General features: G+C 21.4%; 1 protein-coding gene across 5 annotated transcripts in view; it reads right to left on the bottom strand.

Annotated features, from left to right (window-relative positions):
• Nucleotides 1-485: 485 nt before the first annotated feature.
• The window catches only part of LOC122508369 (myocyte-specific enhancer factor 2), a 120,212-nt gene continuing 97,895 nt past the window's right edge, over nucleotides 486-22,802 (bottom strand). For 2 of the 5 annotated variants that reach the window (XM_043621664.1, XM_043621665.1), the window contains 7 exons: nucleotides 17,014-17,130; nucleotides 16,249-16,452; nucleotides 13,123-13,281; nucleotides 12,560-12,698; nucleotides 10,272-10,519; nucleotides 9,032-9,216; nucleotides 486-2,939 (listed from right to left, as the gene is read on the bottom strand). In XM_043621664.1, coding sequence (XP_043477599.1) covers nucleotides 2,504-2,939; nucleotides 9,032-9,216; nucleotides 10,272-10,519; nucleotides 12,560-12,698; nucleotides 13,123-13,281; nucleotides 16,249-16,452; nucleotides 17,014-17,067 — 1,425 coding nt within the window. In that variant the 5' untranslated portion in view covers nucleotides 17,068-17,130 and the 3' untranslated portion in view covers nucleotides 486-2,503. The remainder of the gene's footprint in view (nucleotides 2,940-9,031; nucleotides 9,217-10,271; nucleotides 10,520-12,559; nucleotides 12,699-13,122; nucleotides 13,282-16,248; nucleotides 16,453-17,013; nucleotides 17,131-22,802) is intronic. The other 3 variants (XM_043621668.1, XM_043621666.1, XM_043621667.1) reach the window with 3 other exon arrangements.

The raw sequence follows: 22,802 nt of genomic DNA, 5'->3' as shown, positions 1-22,802 counted from the left end.
AAACTTCATTAAAACCAAAAATACATTTAATACGATTAAAAAGTTCGTTTTAACCAAAAATAAATTTAAAACGTTTGAAAAGTCCGTTAAAACCAAAAATACATTTTTTTTAAATTTGTCAAAAGTTTGTTTTAACAAAAATTAAATTTAAAACGTTTGAAAAGTTCTTTAAATAAAAAAAAACATTTAAAACGTTCAAAAAGTTCATTAAAACCAAAAAAAATTGAAAACTTAAAAAAGTTCGTTGAAGCCAAAAAAATGTAAACGTTTCAAAAGTTCATTAAAACCAAAAATACATTAAAAATGTTCAAAAATTTCAAGACAGGAAAAAATCGTCAATATCAAAACTGTAAAAATATTCTAAAATTTTTCCACAGAAGTTTTTTTCGAGCAACATATTTAAAAGAAAAATTAACAATCGATTTCAATCGCCTCTTTTTGTTTTGTCAGAATTTGAAAAAATTTCAATTAATAAATATCTAGAAAAAGAGAAACGAAGTTTTTCGAGTTATTTGCAGTGACAAAATGAGAAACAATAATAATTTCTTAAAAATCTAGAATTCTCGAATAAAATAAATTTTGGTATCTTTGATAGTTTTTCCTTTTTAAACATTACACGATAAGGAGGCAATATATATCTTTTCCATTTCATTTTTCAATTACATTTAAACATCATATTTTCATTTATGAAAAATAACAATTTCTTTTATATCTTTTTTTTTTCATTCTTTTTTTTATAATTTTTTTTCATTAAAAAATTGTGTTGGCTAAGAGATTGCACTTTGTGATCATCTTAAAAATTGGAGAATAAATATCGACTATTCCTGTGTCCCGCGAAATAGCGTTCACAATTTTTTTTTTCTTCTTCTTCTTTGTGATGCTTTTTTTCATAAAGAAAAATTAATTATTAGAAGATTATTTGCTTATATTAAATCTTCTTACATTTATATATATATGTACGATAATTACGATAGGAGGGCCACGAATGGTGCCAGGCACTATTTATGTTAAATACCTGTGTACTCCATTTAAAATACAATTAATTTACATTCGCTCCGTTGATCTTTGAAAAACATACGAGAGCAATTCTCACGAGAATATGTCTACAGACAACAACAAGGTAAGGCATACAGTGAAGGCTCGAAAAGAAAATTTGTACTCGTGGTCGATACTTTCGATTCAATCAACATTTAGAAAAAGACGTCTTTCTCTCATTAAACGACGCTAAACTTTTATATCATTCCCAAAAATAAAAAATTGAGGAATGCTTCAAATTGCACGTCGCTATTCGAGTAAATTTATTATTATTTTTTTTTTTAACTTTTGAAAAACAGTTTGCTTTTCTTTTCAGTACAATTTTTTTCAAAAAGTGACGATTTATCGCGGAGTGGAAAGTTTTTCTCGAATCGCGACACATACTTGTGAGACGAGCCCTCGTTTTTTTTTTTTTTATTTGTTAGGCTTCGAAAAGGATTGCAAATTGTCTCTTCGTTTTTTATATTTTTTTTCTTCTTCTTTTTATAAATATCAAATGTGCAAAATACTCGTGGAAAATGTTTATTTAATATAGATATATGCGCCAGTGTGTGTAAGTGTGTGTTTATGTGAACGGGTTTTTTTTCCATCTTAAAGATCTAGAGAATATTCTATCTAAACGTTACTCCACAATATATTAATTTCGAATCGTGAATATATTTCTTTCTTTCTGAGTGTACAGCAGTCCACAACTTATACAGCAGACATTGAAAAAAACCGTTAAAAATGTAAAATTTGTCCCCTAACGTTGGAAAAAATATTTCTCTACCATTGTGCGCGAAGAGGGAGAGAAGGGAGGGACAAGTTTATCGAATTCGAGTGAATTCAGAGATATTACAGGTGCAGAAAAATATTGGTGCGAAGACAAACTCGTCCAACGATGAGGTCAATTTTTTTTTTTTTTTTTGAAAATTAACGGATAATGCCCGCCTTTTAAAGACTACTATACCACATTTAACAAATTGCGAAATCTCTTTTCCTTGTGCCGATTTTTCTCACTGAAAAAGTGAATAATAAAAGCGTAACGCTCAGCTTTCTTTAAATCTTTTCTCAAGACATATATACAAACAACACCTCTTATTATATACATGAAAATATATATATCCATTGTGTATATACATAAATATAAGTATATATTTGAATATAATTATATTCATATATATGTATATAATATATATATATATATATAAAGTTTCAACATTATGGCACCGCATTTTATTTATTTATTTTTTTTAATATTCCTGTGTTAGTTTGAAAATAGAAACAGATTTTGCGCACTGAAAGAGATTTACGATTATTGAAAAAGTCTCTCTTTCTCTTTCTTTCTCTCTTTCTCTCTTTCTCTCTCTCTCTCTCTGTTTATCAATCAATTTCTTTCATTTAGAAAAAAAAATAAAAATTCAACTCACAAGCACTATGCGCCATTGTGCGAAGGGATGAATAATTGATCGCGATACTTAAATCGATATTAAGTCGCCCATCCCTCGGTGATTCTCGAGCGTTTCATAAGTGGTCCATTTTCATAGTCCGAACTGTTTCCACCATTACCACCGCCTGTGTGACTTCGTAGATCGCCAACATTACCACCGCCTGGCGATGGTAAATTTGTCGGCGTTATGCTACCAGAATGTGAAGGCGGTGGATTGCTGCTTGGTCTACTCGATACTAAATTCAATGTTTGTGGACCTGAATGTGTGAGATGATGAGGTGGTGGTCCACCGCCTCCACTTGATGATGGACCAATACTCAAATTCGTGTGATGAAGATTACTGGGATTACTTGGCCCACCACTCGAGCCGTGTGGATCTCTAGGTGGACTTATTGGTTCGCTCTTGATTTTCACTGTTAAAGGCGATGATGGTGGCGGCGGTGTACTGCTTGACACGGCTAAATGAGGAAGACCGCTGCAATCAAAAAATTCCCTTAGAAAAATAATTTCCTCCTCATTTTCTTTTTCATAATTAAATCCTCCCCCAAAAAAAAAATATATCCAAATTCACTAAAAACTAATACAGGGTTGCCACTAATATTTAATTTTATTTTTCCCCGACTTTTACCTGATTTCCAGACAAAATTTTCACTTTTTCCCTGACCATAAAGAATATTCCGATTCACTCTAAAAATTATTAGATACTCAAGAAAAACATTCTATTACATTTACATACGAATTTCTTAAATTGTAAAATTATTCGCAAACATCAATAAATAAATTTACAAACGGTTGTTATTTTGTTTGGATTTGTAATTTTTAAATAAGTATTTAATTATTATTTTTCCATAGGAATTAAAATTCTTCAAAACATTCAAATTCAAAAATATAAATTTTCTCTTGAATTCAATTATTTACAAAAATTATAATAAAATTCGATGCAAGAATTTAATTATTATTTTCATAAATTGTAATAAAATTTTTCACATTAGGTACATTTTACAAATAATGAAATTCTTCGCTGAAATTCAAAAATTTTCAAAATTTACATTTTTAATACAAGTTTTCAAAAGAATATAATTATTTAAATAAAATGTAATAAAATTCGTTGCATAAATTGAATTATTTTTACATGTAATACAATTTTTCACGCATGAATTCAATTATTTAAAAAAAAAATTGATAAAATTCGTTGTAAGAATTCCATTATTTTCATAAATTATAAAATTTCTCTGAGGATTTCAATTATTATTTATAATACAATAATTTAAAGTAAATTACAAGAAAAATGAAATTATTCTCTTTAATTTTTTGTAAGAATTTAATTACATTTCACGAATCTAATGAAATTCTTCGTTGAAATTCAAATATTTTCACAATCTACTTTTTTAATAAGAGTTCTCAAAAGAATTCAATTATTTAAAAAAATGTAATAAAATTCGGTGCAGGAATTCAATTATTTTCATAAATAATAAGATTCTTCACATTATTTCAATTATTTAAAAAAAAATTTGAAAAAAATTCTTTGCAAGAATTCAATTACTTTCATAAATTAATAAAATTCTTCACAGGATTTCAATTATTTTCAATACAATTTTAAGTAAATTCTTCGAAAAATGTCACTATTTTCAAAATATTTTAACAAAAATTTTGAAAATAGTGACATTTTTCGAAGAATTTACTTAAAATTGTATTGAAAATAATTGAAATCCTGTGAAGAATTTTATTAATTTATGAAAGTAATTGAATTCTTGCAAAGAATTTTTTTCAAATTTTTTTTTAAATAATTGAAATAATGTGAAGAATCTTATTATTTATGAAAATAATTGAATTCCTGCACCGAATTTTATTACATTTTTTTAAATAATTGAATTCTTTTGAGAACTCTTATTAAAAAAGTAGATTGTGAAAATATTTGAATTTCAACGAAGAATTTCATTAGATTCGTGAAATGTAATTAAATTCTTACAAAAAATTAAAGAGAATAATTTCATTTTTCTTGTAATTTACTTTAAATTATTGTATTATAAATAATAATTGAAATCCTCAGAGAAATTTTATAATTTATGAAAATAATGGAATTCTTACAACGAATTTTATCAATTTTTTTTTTAAATAATTGAATTCATGCGTGAAAAATTGTATTACATGTAAAAATAATTCAATTTATGCAACGAATTTTATTACATTTTATTTAAATAATTATATTCTTTTGAAAACTTGTATTAAAAATGTAAATTTTGAAAATTTTTGAATTTCAGCGAAGAATTTCATTATTTGTAAAATGTACCTAATGTGAAAAATTTTATTACAATTTATGAAAATAATAATTAAATTCTTGCATCGAATTTTATTATAATTTTTGTAAATAATTGAATTCAAGAGAAAATTTATATTTTTGAATTTGAATGTTTTGAAGAATTTTAATTCCTATGGAAAAATAATAATTAAATACTTATTTAAAAATTACAAATCCAAACAAAATAACAACCGTTTGTAAATTTATTTATTGATGTTTGCGAATAATTTTACAATTTAAGAAATTCGTATGTAAATGTAATAGAATGTTTTTCTTGAGTATCTAATAATTTTTAGAGTGAATCGGAATATTCTTTATGGTCAGGGAAAAAGTGAAAATTCAATTATCTATTTTATTAATTATGTATTTTTAAAAATTCATGCTATAATGCTTTTAATATTCTATTATTATCTAAAATTTTAACTAATATTCATTTTTAAATCAATTTTTATTGAAAAATTCTACAAGAATTCAATTATTTAAATACAAAAATAAATAATTTATTGAATAAATGAATGTTTTTCAAAACTAAATTACCATAAAGAATTTTATCAACAAATTTGAATTTTTTCGAGAAATTTTAATAAAATTTTCAAGAATAATTAAATTTTTCAAGAAATTCAATTAAAATTGTATTAAAAATAATTGAAATTCTATGATGAATTTTATTATTCATGAAAGTAATTGAATTTTTGTAAAAAATGTTATTATTTATGAAAATAATTGAATTATTGCGAAGTTTGCTTAGAATTTTATTAAAATTTTTCTTTTTTTGAAATAATTGAATTGTTTTGAAAAATTTTATTAAAACTGTAGACATTGAAAATCATTGAATTGAGAAAAATTTTTTGAAAATAATTGAAATTTTGCAAAGAATTTTATTAAAATTTTTGAAAATAATTGAAATTTGGAGAAGAATTTTATTATTTTTAAAGATAATTGAATTTTGACGACAATTTTTTTTATTTTTGAACATAATTAAATTTTTGCGAAGAATTTTATTACTTTTGAAAATAATCGAATTTCTGCAGTTCATTTGTAACTTCTCCAAAATTCAATTTTTCCCAGTTACTTAAATAAAAATCCCTGACTTTTCTCTGAATTCCCTGACCTGTGGCAACCCTGTAATATTTTACTTTCAAAAAAATAAATTACTTACCGAACATAAGATTTAAAGAAAACCAAAACTATTATTACCGAAAAAAACATTCAGCAAAGACTATTGCTAACAAAAAAATTCAGCAAAAACCAAAATTAACAAAACGAAAACTATTATTAACAAAGAAAAGAGAAAAGTAGATAAATAATCAAAAAAAGGAATCAAATACCTAAAAATAATATTTTACGAACATCTTCAAGGTAGTAATATATTTAAAAAAAATTGAATGAAATATTCCCTCCTTTTGTCTGAAAGGTCAAAACCTCAACTTTTAAAATAAGAAAATCGTTGAAAAAAAAATTTAATTAATATTACAAGAAATCTATAAAAACCGAAAGATTAAATTTCCTTCAATGAATTCTTAATTCTTAAAAAGAGCGACAATTCTAGACAATTTGTTTTCATCTATTTTTAGTGAAAATTGGAAATAGATTATTCTCATCCCTATATCAGAGACATTATTAAAATAAAGACTAGATTTGAAAATATACTTCACTAAACAAGGGATGATAAAAATTAAAATTTCTATCTTTAATTCAAAAATTCAATAATTTACTTTTATTTTCCTAAAAGAATTTTTTTTTTCCAATAAAAGAACTTTTTTCAAATATAGAATTCAAATATAGAAAAAAATATAAAAATTGTAACTCTTTTTTTTAGTATTAAGACGAACAATCCATCAAACTCGATTGTTTTGTAAATTGTAATTAATTAAAATGTAAATATGAAATCTTTACAGTTGAGTTAAATTTAATTGAAATAAATCGATAAACCAAGAGTTATGTGACTCAATGGTTATATAAATATTTGTATCGTTGAATTTCATGCAAAATTCTAAACACGTAACGTTAAATAATAATTAAAGTACCATAAATGAATTATTTCATAGACAATAGTTAAGAAAGACAGAAAGAAAGAAAATAATACAGATGTGAAGGAAAGAAAAAAGAAAGAAAGAAAATGATACAGAAATAAACAAATATAAATAATAAAGAAAGAAATGAAGAATAAATTATCAAAAGAATAAATAATAATGAATAAAGGAATAAATATTAAAAAATAGTGAAATAATAAAAAATAAAGAAATAATAAAAAATGAAGGAATAAATTATAAATAAATTATAAATAAATAAAAGAATAAAAAACTAAAGCAATAAATATAACATAAGAATAAGAATTATAGTAAATTAAATTAATTACCAAGCAGTAGAGAAAATTCACCGTTAATTGTTTGTGTATCAAAATTGCTAACAAACTACAGGTGAGTTTTATTTTAATTATTTTTTTTTTTTAAGAAAATAGTTAGTAAATTAAAAAGCACATGACTCAATGATGGGTTAAAACGTGTTATAGAAAAAAAACTTTGTAAGTCCACTGAAAACTATTTTGCAAATAAAATCTGCTAAATTTACTTTCCATATTTTTACGAATACGTTATTTTTCATAATTTTATCACTATTAACTTTCAGTAGTCTAAAAAAAATTCAAATTATGCAAAAAAGTAAAAGAGAAAAAACTTTGAAAAATAAGAAGAAAGAAAAAGAATTTTTGTTACTTTCCGCAAAAAGTTTTGGAATAAATACTGAGTGTCTATAGAAAATTATTTCTACAAAATTATAAAATAGTAAAAAAATACAATTTTTCTTTATAATTATGTAACAATAAAATTAACAATTTTTTTGTTACAGTTATAAAAATAAAATATAAAATCCTTCCGTGTAATAATAAAATAAAATATCTTTCTGTATAATAATAAAACACAAAATTTTTCTATGCAATAATAAAATTCAAAAAAAACTTTTCTCTATAATAAAATAAAAAAATCTTTCTGTATAATTACATAATAATAAAATATATAATTGTTCTTGTATTCATATAATTAATATACACATATTTGTGTACATTAATACATATTTTTGTGCATTAATAGATAGTTAATACACATTTTTGTACATTAATACATTTTACAAACAAGTGAAGAAAAAAAAATGTTCACCCTATTTCGGACAATAAGTACTTGTTTTGAAAGTTGTCTAACATTTAAAAACGCAGAATAGAAAGTACTTTTTATCTTTGCTTGCCTTCTCAGAACACAAAATAAGTAATGCATAAAACTTATATAATTGCGTAGGTACCAAAAACATGATAAAAGACGTACTTTATGCTTAATTTCAAAAAGAGTTACGCGAGACTTTCCTAAGCAGCCCCAAACAATTTATTATATCTATTATCTCTCCGATTTGGGGTGAACAGTACGTAATCATTCTGTTTTACAAAATTACGTAATCAACAAATATTCCAATAACACAGAACAATTTTACATTAATTTAATATGTAATATTTATTAATTTAATTAACTGTATAAATATTTCATGTAAACTACATTTTTTTTATTTCATTTTATTTTATTATCTATAATAATATATTTTATTATATTTTTAATTAAATTTATCATAGATATTCTATTTTACTTTTTCAATTTTATTATATTCTGTTATATTTTTTATTTTATTGTAGAAATTATATAGAATTTTCAACAAAAAAATTTTATCATGCAATGCAAATTAAAAAAATAAATATAAATAATCACAAATTGAAATAAAACAAAAATTGTGCAAAAGTCAATCATTAAAAAACTGCATTCCTCAAAAGAATAAAAAAATCAAAACTTTTCTTTAACAGCAATTAGATTACTTTAAAATTTTCAATTAATAACATATTAATAATATAATTTCACCCAGAAAAAAATGTATACATTTGACTCGTACCCAACAAAACATTTATTTGTTCAAAATAAATTTTATTTGGTTCAAATAAAAATTTATTTGTGTTGAATAAAATTTATACTTGCAATTTATTTAAAAGAAATAAATTTGTTTATGAAAATTAATTTTTTAATAATGAATAAATTTTTCTTTTATAGGTATTTAATAAATTTAGTAATAAATTTTTCTCTGGGTGTTATTAACATAATGGATTATAAATTTTTCTTTTAAAAATAGAGACACTTGTTTGGAATTTAACTAATTTAATTGCCATTAAAAGAAAAAACGACTGGACGTACATTTAGTTTTTTTATATAACACAATAACAATGAAATGAGAATTACCTGATGTTGGACATGGCGACTGCTGAATACATTGATAAGTCATCAACGTACCTCTGATGAGACCACGTTAAATTGCCAAGATCCGTGGAATAATCTGTTGGTCCAAAACTAGAATAACCAGCAGGAACTGATGGTGTTTGTAATGCTACTACCGGCGTGTTTAACGAGGATTGCGTGTGTCCACTCTGAAATTCAACAATTGATTAATAATCAACGGAAAACTATTTTTTTCTCCTCTAAATCTATCACAATTTTAGTCAATTTTTCACGAAAATTAAAAAAAATTATCAAATTAATTAATTAATTAATTAATTATTAAATTAAATTAAAATTCTACTTTATCTACTAATTATTCACTTTATTCTTGATTAATTTATCTAATTATTTTACACTCAATTTAGAATAGAAAAATTAAATTAGTTTTTATTTAATTTTTCTAATTTAGTAAATTAAAATTAACTTTCGACTTGAAATTTTCTCTAAACAGAAATTAAAAAAAAAATTCGTTAACACATTTTTATTTATAAAAACAATTTTTAGAAACAATATACTAATAATAATAATTAACAGAAACATGAATAGAATAAAATAGAAACATGATATCGAAATAAAGTAATAATGAAAATAATAAACTAAATAAAATTACAAAAGAAAAATAATGATAAAAAATTTCAATTAATAATAAAAATATTTTTCCACTGTATACCATTTGGTTTTTCATTTTCAAATTGAAAAGATTCTAAAGAACGAAAAATTTTCAAACAAACGAATCGTATAAAAAAATACAGATTTATATATTTTTTTTCCTATATTAAAATTTTGAAAAGAAAAAATCTTTTCAAAATTCTATAAAGGAATATTATTCCCTTTGTTCGAATTATCCGCAAATATTTTTAAAACCGATCTAACGCTTTTAAACAAAGGGATTTTTTTTATAAATTGATATTCTCCTCGAATATTCGTTATTTAGTTAATCATTTGTATTTCAATATTATTATTAAATTATAATTATTATAAAAAAAAATTTAATTCGAAAAATAGAAAACAACATTTAATTCCTTTAATCTGATTGAATTTTCATTTCGAAATATAATTAAAAATATTATTATTAACTACAAAAAATTGTAACGAAAAAAAAATTCACGCAAAAGAAGTGATTCAATTTTCAAGCAAGTTGTTGATAATTGAAGAATAAAAAAAGAAGAAGAAGTATGAAATAAAAATCAATTCTATTACTCACATCATAATTTGTGTCTTCTGAAAGAGATTGTGTAAGAGGCGTGGGTATAACTACTCGTAAATTGGCTCTGTGAGGATGAGGTGGCGGCGGTGGTTGTGGTGAATGTCTAGGAGGATTACCAGGTTTATTTCCGCTACCGCCACCGACTCCAAGAGCAGGTGAAGGTCCAGGACTTGGAGATCCGCCCAATGGAGATGCCGACGGTGGATATCCATTACTCATCTCCAACATCCCTCCTGGCGGATAAACTACAACAAAATTAATCAATCAAAATTCCACCCTCACCAATTCATTGACAATTTCCCTCTAAATAAAAATATAATAATGAAATATATTTAATTAAAAATTAAATTAAAAATGAAATTAATAATTAATGTCTTTTTGTAAATGTATTTTTATAACTTTTGTATTAATTTCCCGCAAAGATTATTAACTTTGGGGAAAAATTGTTTAATTGCTTGAATTTAATTAATAATTAATAATTTAAGTGATAATTAACCCTTACAATTTATTAACAATTTCTCTTGAAATTGAAAAAGTAACAAAGTACATAATTAAAAATTATATTATTAATTAAATTTTTCTTGGAAAATTAAATATAAAAATTATTAAAATATAAAAATATAAAAGTTATTAAATGTAAAAATTCAGAGAAAACGCAATTAAACAATTTTTCCCCAAAGTTGCCAAAGTTTGGAAAAAAATTGTTTAATTGCTTGAATTTAATTATTAATAATTAATAATTTAAGTAATAATTAACCCTTATAATTTATTAACAATTACCCTCTAAATAAAAAAGAGAATAATAATAATTTCTTAAAATTAATTAATTAATAACCACATTTTTTGTATAAAATGCAATTTATTTTGATTTTTATTGTGTAAAAAGTACTTAACTATAGACAAATCTTTCGAAAATTATTTTTGAATGATTTTTCTAATTAAATTTTTGAAATAAACAATTAAAAGATTTTTCAATAATTGAAATTTTGTGAAATTTAACTAAAAATAATTGATTTTCTCAAGTATTTTATTAAAATTTTTGAAAATCAACTTTTGAGGAGTTTTCATTGCAAATTTTGAAAATAATTGAATTCTCAAAAGTTTCAATGAAAAATCTTCAAGTGTAAATTTATAAATATGAAAATTAATGAAAATTAGCTTCTAAAAATTATATTAAAATATTTTTGAAAAAAGTAATATTTATAGAATTTTTTCCTTGTAATTTTTTTAAATTAAATTAATTTCAATAATTTCAATTACATATTTCCGAAAATTCAAATATTTACAAAAAATAATAACATTACAATATTTTAGAATTATTTTTAACGCTTTGGAGAAAACAATCATGTTCAACATTTTTTATTAAAATTCAACAAAAAATTAGTTTTTTTTAAATTGTACAAAAATTCTTTAAAGAAATTCAATTATTTTCGTAAAATTACATTGCAATATTTTTTAAAATTCATTTTTATTATTTATTTTTGTTCGAAGATAATAATTTTTGAACAAAATAAATTAAAATTTGTAACATTTACTTTTTTCGACTTTTTAAAATTTTGGACAAAAATCATGTTCATTTTTAAAATTAAAATTCTTCATAAAAATTTGATTACTTCTTTTTATATTTTTCAAAACTTCAATTATTGTTAAAAGATTTTACCAAATTTCAATTATTTGAAATTTATTTATTAATTAATTAAATTTTTCTTTGTAATTCAGAGAAAAAGGAAGATGAACTTTGGGAAAAAATTATTTAATTGCTTTAATTTATTTGTGAATTAATAATTAAATTGAATCAACAAAATAATTTCCCCCTAAAAATTAATTTCCCTTTTTCTCTAAAATCTAAATTACAAAAAAAATACCAAAATTGATTTCCTCTTTCCTTTCAATTAAAATTTTCCTCATTTTCATAAAAACAAATTTATCTCCGTAATTCTTTTGTAATTATTATTATTTTTTTTTTTTTTGACTGAAATTAAGAAAAATTTTTAGAGATAAATATCTAAATTCCGGATCATATCCATTTAAATTCAAGGTTTTTCCATGACATTTAAAAAATTCTATCGTGAATTTTTTTATCGTTTATAAAACAAATATTGTAAAATAAATTTAATTTAAATTAACAGCATTAAAAAAAAATGAAAAATGAATATTTGTCATTCTTGAGAATAACTTTTTTTTCCTCAAAATTTATATTCATTGAAATTGCCACACGATCACCTTGATGTAATATATCTTAAAGCAAATTATTTAATTACAAACAATTTGAATGGTATAATTACCTGAATCTGTTTCAGATGACGATGGCCTTGGAGAGATGCTGGTGTGTGCCATTTGTGGACTAGATCCCAAAAGAGATTCTCCCCCATAACTATTCACAGGTACGGTCACGGGTAGTGTATAATTAGACTGACCCATTCCCTAAAAAATGAGAAAAAAATTTCAGATAAATTTGCATTTATTACAGGGAATTTTGAAAAAATTATTTTCCAAAAATTCGTTCAATTTTTTATGTCTGGGATTAAATTGGTAATTTAATTGAAAAAAAGGAGAAATTGAAACAAAAAGGATTTAATTCCATTTGGGCAAATATTGAATAATAATTTAATGAAAAATAGAAATTAGCAATTTGACGAAATGAAAATTTGACAATTTTCATTTCGTCAAATTGCTAATTTCGAGTGAAAAAAGGAAACGAAAATGGAAAGGGAAAAAATGGAAATAATTTGATGTGGAATAATTCGGTTCGTATATAGTTTTTCTCAATGGGATTATTTATGAATGAAATTTCGAGGGTTTTTTTTTTTTTTTTTTTTACTTTTATTCAATGAAAAGAAAAACTCACCCTCGATCCGTTGTGCTGATTTCTTTGCATCATCATTTGAAACTCCTCATCGATTTTGGTATATTTGGCCTCTGTTCGGGGGGTAAGATTGTATTCACTGGTATCCGGCTCGGGACTCTCTGGAGACATTGCACCCTTATGCTCCTTCTTGTTGAGCGCCTGCAAGTGTCAGCAGACAGGTTCACGTGACCACACCGCCCGAGGGCACTCAACTTTCACATGCACGTTAGTATAAAAACACCGACACACAAATTATCCTAATCATCATTATTCTGCGAATATTTCTCTTAACCGATTTTCAATATTTCCCCCCAAAGTCCCATCTCGAAATCTTCTTTTACAAAAAAGAAAAAAAAAATAGTTCTCAAAAATGCCCCTCAATTATACAAAATTTGCTTCTTTCAAATTTCATTCGTTGATTTTTAAAAATTCAAATTCAGAACATTTATAATCAACGGTTAGAAAAAATATTTTTCACACGAGGAACAATAAAAATTTTTTTCACTCCAAATAATTGATAAAATTTGTAAAAAAAAAAAAAATAACGAGGAGAAAAATTACAAAAAAGTTAAGTACTTAGAAAAATAATTTTTTCTCGTAATTTGTTGATCATAAACGTGAAATTCACCAGTGTTCAAATTCAATAATTCAAGTCGATGAAGTTCAGAACATTTGTAATAAACAATTAATGGAAAAAAATGTTATTTTTCAATTTTTCTTCAAATAATTGATAAAAATTTGTAAAAAAAAATATTCAGGCAAAAATTTACAGAAATTTGCATGGAAAAATATTTTTTCTTCCCTTATTTTTGTTGATCACAAACGTTGTGAACTTCGCCAAGGTTGAAATTTGGAAAATTGACAAAAAATAATTCCTGTATATTTCTAACCGAAATTAGTAAAAAAATAAATGAAATAATTTTTAATTTTAATTAATATTTTCGATTAAATTAGTAATTTTTTTTTTTTTTTTTTTTTTGAACCAAGGAAAGAAAATATTGAAATTTCGTAACGATTTCGTAATTCCCGATAAATCCTAAATAGAACATTATAAACTTTTTTTTGAGTGCATTTAAACATGTATTTTTCGAATTTAAAATATTTATGAAAAATCAAATATAGTCGAGTGCACCAGCGGAATTATTGTCATGCAAAAAAAAATAACTAAATATTCTAGAAAATATTCTAAAGTCTCTATGATAAAAAAAAGTTCTTCGACAGTCTTTGACGAATATTTAATAAAGAATCGTGGTTTCGAATTTCCAGTATTTTATTTATAAAATTGAATTTTCCCCTTTAAACAAAAATAATTAAAAATCAATAGTTCAATTTTTATTTGAAATTTTTCCATACATTTCATACTGTACGTTCTCTTCATTTCTTTTTATATTCATCGATATTTTTTAACAAAAAATTAAAAACAATTAAATTTGCAATTAATTTTATTGTTTAGTTTTTTTTTAATAATAATTTTAATTTTTAATAATAATTGAACATTAAAAATTTTTATCGACACTTTTTAAATAAAACTAAAATACAGTTGAATGTAATAAAAAATTTATTAAATTAAACATTTTTTTTTAATTAGAAAATTAATTAAAAAATAATACAATAAAAAAATGAATGATTTTAAATCAAATTAATTCAATAAATTAAAATAATAAAATAATTTCTGTAATATTAAATAGGTATAACAATATTGTTGAATTATTTATTGTCTCTAACGACAAAAATTTTAAATAATAATTTTAATAAAAGAAATAAAAAGAAAAATAAATTTAATTCTTTTTCAATCCAATTTAAATTAAGTTACTTTAAAATAAATTTAAATTTAATTTATTCAAACTTAAATAAATAAATAAAACTAAATTGCAGTGAATTTATTGAAAGAAATTTAATTAAAAAACTAAAAAAAAATTAATTGAAAAAATAGAACTTCCTTTAAAAAAATTGAATGTAACGAAATTTCTACAAAATAGAATTACTATTTGAGATAATTTTTCTTTATTCAGAAATCTAATTTTAAGAATAGATCAAGTTTAAAATTAAATTTAAAAGTGAAAAAAACAAAATTTAGTCAACTATAGAAATTGAAGTGGAAAATAGAATTTACATAATATTATACATATTTTTCAAATATGTGCGTCGGAAATTTATTCTCTATTTGAATTTAACATTAAGTAAACTAATAAATTTCTATTAATTTGATTATCATAAATATTTATAAGCAAAATTGAAAATTCCTCTGTATTTTTTTATGCAATTTTTTCCTAAATTTATCAGAAAATGAGAAATATTTCACAATTAATTTTTTGTTTGTTCTTATTACTATATTTTTTTCTCTATTTTTTATATTTACTTTTATTATTTATTATATTTATTTTCATTAGTAATTATATTTATTTTTATTATTATATTTATTTTTATAATTCATTATCTCTATTTTTGTGATTATCTATATGCCTTTTTATTTTTATTATTAACTGCACTGAAAAAAAAATTATTTGACTCCAATAAATGATTACTTGTCTATTATCAAGTTAATATTTACTTCCCTATTATCGAATAAATATTTACATGATTCAAGTAACTTTTATTTAAATCAAATAAATTTTATTCGAACCAATAATTTTTAAACTAAAATTTTAGTAGGTATTTGAAGAAAATATGAACTGAACCATTTAATTGACTCGAATAAAAATTATTTGACATAAATAAATATTTATTTGGTAAGAGACAAAAATAATTATTTGAATCAAATAATTTTTTTTCTGCGTGCATTAAATTTACTCGTTTAAAAATTAATTTCTATCCTTTTAAATAATGAAATAATAAATAATAAAATAAAAATAATAAATTCTGATAAACTTGTACAAGTTTAAAATAAATAAATAAAAAAAGGGAAAAATTTTTTGCCATAAAATACAAAACTGGAAATTCGAACCAATTGAATTTTAGAAAATATTTTCATAAATGAAGGAAAGGAAATTAAGAATGGTGTTTATTTCTTTTTTTGGTGAATTAGAATTTGTGATTGCAAAAGGGTTGGAAATGTGGATTTTTCTATTGAAAATTGAAAAGAGTGTGTATGTGTGTGTACCTACGCAAAATATGAAATCGACTCACCTCGATTATATTCTTGTTGGTAAGTGACTCGTGGGGTTCGTTGTACTCCGTATACTTGAGAAGAACCTTGTCCATGTCAGTACTTGCATACTGGTACAGTTTATTACTCGAACTGAATATAATCAATGCAATTTCACAGTCACATAAAACAGACAATTCATATGCCTTCTTCATCACTCCAAATTTTCTTTTATTGAAAGTCACCTGTTGAGAACAGAGAGGAAGAAAAAATTCATTAATTACAATATTTCTTTCATTCATTTTCATTTTTTTTAAATTCCACACGCTAATATTATATTATTCTAATTGCTTACATTATACACGTTTAATATTATAATTAGTTCCTTGTCGAATAAAAAAAAAATATTAGTTTAGTCAATGAATTTTAAAATTAAAATTTAAAATAAAATTAAAGCAAAAATTAAAATTAAAATTCAAGTTCAAATTATAAATAAAAATAAAATTCAAATTCAAATTAAAGTGAAAATAAAATTTAAATAGAAAATTAAATTAATAATTACTTAATAATAATTACTTAATCCAATTAATTTAATTAAAATTAAAAGTTATAGACTATAAAACTTTTATTAGAATCTAAAGATAAAAACATTTTTTACGAAGGAGAAAAAAAATCTTTCTCTAAATAAAAATAATAAAATATTTAAGAATTATATTTTATCATTATTGTTATTAATATTATTATTATTTTATTAATAGTAATTATTTAATATTAACAAACTAAAAATATTTGTTTTCCATAAATACCTGACGATTTCGTTCGTCCGTGATTCGCGAGATTTGTATCTTCTTCCGACCCATTGTGGCAAAATTTCCTGATATTTAGGATGCTGTATTAAGCCTCGGGATGGAATGTTAAAAACTCTGGAAAAAGCAGAAAAATAAAATTTATTAGTACAATATTCTAAATTTCTATTTAATAAAATAAAAATTTAATAAAAAAAAAGATTTTCTTTCTAATCTGAAAATTAAAGAAAATGTGATTAAAACAATGAAGGTAGAAAATCAAAACAAAAAATAAATTACATTTTCACATTATTCGGGGACAAATTTTCAACTTGAACTAAATTTTATAATATCTCAAATTTTATATGAGAGATTAAAAGATCAAAAGGTCAAAAATATTTTATTTGAACACGTAATCCATCTTCTGATTAATTAGCGTATTTTTTGTCTTTCTTTTTTTCGTAAGACACAGGAAACATAAATGATCTTATCATTTATTATAATCATAATTTTTTTTCTTCTAAATTTTATGTTTTTCGAAAAAAAGTTTTCAAAAAAAAACTTTTTTTCAAATAACATAAAATTTAGAAGAAAAATAAATTTTTTTTCGCAGAAAATGCTTAATAAACATATTCTTTATAGAATAATATTTTCAAACAATATTTTCAACAGTATATTTTCTATAAAGAAAAAATATTTTCAAGAAAAATATTCTCTGTACAGGAAAAATATTTACAACAAGAATATTTTTTATACTGGAAAAATATTTCTAACAAAAAAAGTATTTTCTACTGGAAAAATATATTTAATAAAAAAAAATGTTCTCCTTAAAATAACTATTGGAGAATTCGAAAATTCCTATACAAACTTTTTATCAAAATTCAAAAAAACAAAAAAAAATCAAATTTATTTACATCAAAATTACACAAAAATTAGTTACCACCAAAAAAAACCAACTAAATTAACTAAATTTCTAGTTTGTAACTAAATTTACAATATTAAATTAGAAAAAATTATTTAAATAAATTATAAAAGTTCAATTGAAATGTAAAAAAATATACAAAAATAAAATTTATATGAACGTAGAAAAATTCGAAATACCAAATTTATGTTAAAATATTCTGGAAATTATAAATTATAATGATAATTTGTATTGTGAAAAATAAAGTTAAGAAATGCGACTGACTTTATAGGAAGTAAAATTTTGACATTGTACTCAAGAGGAATTAACACGAAGTTTAGAAATAAAAGCCTATTCATCATTATGTGCCCACTAATTGGAAACGAAAGATAATATAAGGGTGATATCAAAAACGGCAGATAATCGAGTTGATAATACTAATTAAAGTAACGGCCCTAATTTTTATAAGAACCCTCAACCTTCACTTCTTTAATGCATTTTTCCCAAAACCACACATTTATGAACTTCTTTCAAGAAAATAATAAATATAACCCTTTAAAACACTCATTAAACATTTTTTTATCTTTTATGATAATTAATGTCCAATTTTTGATCTAGAAAAATTATACCCATAAAAAATAATGACAAATAAATAAAAAAATAAAACATAACAAAAAATTAATAAAATAATAAAAAAATAAAAAATAACAAAAAATTAATAAAATAAAAATAAATAAAGAATTAAGAATAATTAATTAGAAACGTAACTAGAAAGATTAATAAAGACAAAACAAAAATGCATAAATAAAACTATAAATAAAAAAAATAACTAAAAAGTAAAACACGAATAAAAAAAGAGAATTAGTTTAAATAAAATAAATAAAATTGTTTAAAACAAAACAATAAAAGTTAATTAGTTATAGATAAGAAAATCGTAAATGTCCTTGAAAAAGACATGCAATAAAATAATTTACTATTTGTATCATTGACAATATTAATTTATTTAACAAATTTACATATTTCTCTTTTATTGTGAAAGAATTCGAACGTAAAATTTACACCGATTAAAAAGTAATGCCAAAGAAATTTAAATTAGATAAAATAAAAAAAAGGAAAAATAAGTATAAAAAATTTGTTTTGAATAATATTTAAATAATTAAATATACGTTGACAATTTTGTGCATTTAAATTTTTTTTTTCGATAAATACGATCAAATTTTCAATTAAATCAATTAATTTATTATTTAACAATAATTTTATGCTCTAAAATAATTATTTTAAATTTTAAATTAAATTAAATTAAATTAAATTTTAAATTTTTACCATTATATTAAAACAAACTAGAATTATTAATTTTATTAAACAATTGAATATTAAATTTATTAAAATAAAATTAATTATTTAAAGTAATATGAGTTTGAAGAAAAAAAATTACTTGATGTAATTAATTATAATTATTAGTTCTAGTTCCATTCGATTAATTAAATAATTAATTAGATTCGTATTTAGATTTAGTATTTAAGTAACTAAGTAACTAAATTATTAAATAAACAAAATAAATAAATAAAAATAATATTTTTGATAAATGAATTAAATAAATAAAAAATAAATACAAATAAATTATATAAATAATTAATTAAAATAATTAGATCAGTTTAATTAATTAATAGAATAAATTTGAAAATTAAATAATAAAATTTGTTGGTTTTTACATAGAATAATGTAAAGACTAATGAAAGTGCTTGGAAGATAGTTTGTATATACCTATAATAAAGTATAATGCATTCAGAACATTATTTGATATAACTTCCTTTTTTAGAGGAAAAATAAAGAAAGAAAGAAAAAAAAAGAAATACTTGTTGAGGGTTTACAAAATATGACACACGTTCCTGAATATATAAAAGGCGGACAAGATAATCCGCTTAGATATTAAGACTTTAAAAACGTAATGTACACATGACTGATGCTTAAAGCGACTTTTGTGACTTGTCTTTGGTATTCATCGCGAAAGACAGTTTGAGTTGTTTTTCAAACAATATTAAATTCAATATATATGTATACACATATATATCAACTATTTCTTTTTTGCACTGTAACACTTTTTTTTCATGAATAATTTCATATAAATCTGGCAAAAAAATTTTTTCAACGCCAAAAATACTTTCTTGGAGAAAAATAACAAACGAGATTCATTATTATTATTTATTTATTTATTTATTTACAAACTTCATACAGCAGTCTCAAATATTATTTATAATAATAATAATAAAATTAATTAACAATAATTATATACATATTGTTATAGAATATTTTCTATTATAATAATATTACTATTATTAATTAATTATTATTCATTTTATTATTAATTTGAATTTTCCCGGAATTATTCACGATCCCCAGCAGAGTTAGTCCGCCAATTTTTTCATTTGTATTTTGTAATAATTATAATTATATAAATATGTAATGCTAAAATCATTATTTAAATAATTTATAAGTATAATTATTCAGAATTATTTATTAAAGAATTATCAAATAATAATCATATTATCACTGTGTAGAAACCTGTTGTTTTCATTAAACCGAAACATTAGATTTTCAAATTTTTCAAGAAAAAAAAAAAGAGACAAGTATAAATTTTTCACCAAATTTCAACTATTTACTATTTTAACAGATGTTTGCTGATAAGTCAGCAGATTTTTCTTTGCTTGTATAAACAAACTTCACCTGACTTGACGGCATTAAAAAAATGAGATGGAATTCTTGGAAAAAAGCCCAAGGTTATATCATATACAATTCTATTATAATTCTTATCAAAAAAAAAAAAAAAAAAAAAAAAAAATTATTGATTAAATATTCTTTTGACTAAATATGACAATTTTTACATTTATAATCAAATTATAAAATATACATTATTTTTGTATATACCTGTCTTTCTCCCTCTTCTTTTTTTCTTTGTACTATACTCAAAGTTTAATTTATAGATAAAAAAATTACAGTGTAAATAAATTTTTGTGTCTTTTCTTTTTTTGAAATAAAGAAGATAATTTCCTCTATATGAGCCTCGATTTTATCGACAAATCAAGAAAATTTAACTGCAGGGCTTCTGGAATTGTTTCATTTTTCGAAAGTAAGAACCTAGTCGTCCTTGGTTGCGTGTAAGGTTGACCAGAAATTTACAATCTAAAGATGACTTCAGAGATTATTTTCTTCAATATATATATATATATATATATATATATATACATATATGTACGTTATATTCACTCAAGTGGTCTGTTTACTAAATAATAATAGTTTTTTTCGTCTTTTTTTAAAAAATTTTATTTGGAAATCGTTTCATAAAAAAAAACTTTTTCATTTAATGAAATTATACGTAAGAATTTTTATATACTTTTAGCTTTAAATTCTTCAAATAATGTTCAATTCTGTAATTAAAAAAAAAATATTGGAAATTTAAATTTTTTAGTTCCTACCCAAATGTTTGAATTTATAGAAGAAAAAATAAATTGTCAACTTCTGTTTTTTAAATAAAATATTGTAAACTTTTAGAAAATTCAATTATTCATTTTTTTATGTCATGTTAGAAAATCTCTTCGAAGCGAGCTGCAAAGTTAAAATTGGAGAGAATAAAATTTTCATAGACACTGAAAGTCTATTTCCTGCGCTTAATTTTTAAATTTAGTTACTATTTAAATTACCATTGCTTTCCAAATTCAATAAACAAAAATTATACGACTTTAGAAACAATTTTTAACAATTTACAACTTTAGAAACATTTTTCAACGATTTACAACAATTTACAACAATTTACAATAGTTTACAGCTTTACAAACAATTTACAAAAATAACAAAATATTGAAAAAAATATAACAATTTACAAAGAATTTACAATAATAAAAAATTATTTTACAAAATATTTATAACAATTTACAAACAATTTACAATAATAAAAAAAAATATTTACAACTTTATAAAAATTCTACTTTTCATAATTTGCAATTCATAATTTCTTTTTCAGAAAATAATTTTTGGTCTTAAATTACTTTTAAAGTTTACAATTAAAATAAAAATATACGCGAATATTTATTTATATTATTTAAATATTTATTAAAATTTTTTATACACGGAAACAAAATTTTTACCTAAAACAGCTGCAAATTTTATTACATTAGCGAAATTTTTGGTTATAAATATTTATATTAATAAATATATATATATTTATTTATCAAATAAATATTTTGAAGAAAAACAATTTTTTTACTCAAAACTTTTTTAAATAAAAAATTGTCTTAGTTTTTACAAATAATTTTAAGAAAAGAGAAAAAAATTCTTTTTGCCCCCAAAAATTATTTTTTATTCTAATATTTTTTATCTACTTTTATTTTTTATTCAATCACGGGGGGGTTATTAATTTATTTTTCTTATTGAATAATTTTAATTAATATTTAATTCTTAATTTAAAATTGTACATTTTCAATTATATAAATTATTTACAATTTCGCGTAGTAAAATAAAAAAAAAATTCGAAAAAATCCAAAAGAGAAACAAAATATAAATTTAATTACTTCAAAAAGTAATTAAAATAATAAATACTCTAAACCAATGAAAAAGAAATACATTAATGAAAAAATAAAATAAAATAAAAAATTTATTCTAAATACTTTTTATTTGAAAAATATTTTACGTCGAAAAATAATAAAATAAATATAATATTAAAATATAATAATACTCGATGATTCTATTACGCAGTCATCAAATAATTAAAAATTGAAGTTAACGATCACTGCGAGTCAAGGTTATTAATAATTAAAATAAACTAATAATAATATTAATATTAATAATAATAAAAAAAAATAATAATAATAAAAATAATAAAAAAAAATAATAATAATAATAAAAATAATAAAAA

The sequence above is a fragment of the Leptopilina heterotoma genome, unplaced genomic scaffold (assembly GCF_015476425.1).
Source record: "Leptopilina heterotoma isolate Lh14 unplaced genomic scaffold, ASM1547642v1 Lhet_54, whole genome shotgun sequence".
In the NCBI taxonomy this organism is placed as follows: domain Eukaryota; kingdom Metazoa; phylum Arthropoda; class Insecta; order Hymenoptera; family Figitidae; genus Leptopilina; species Leptopilina heterotoma.
This window is presented reverse-complemented; position numbering and strand designations above follow the sequence as displayed.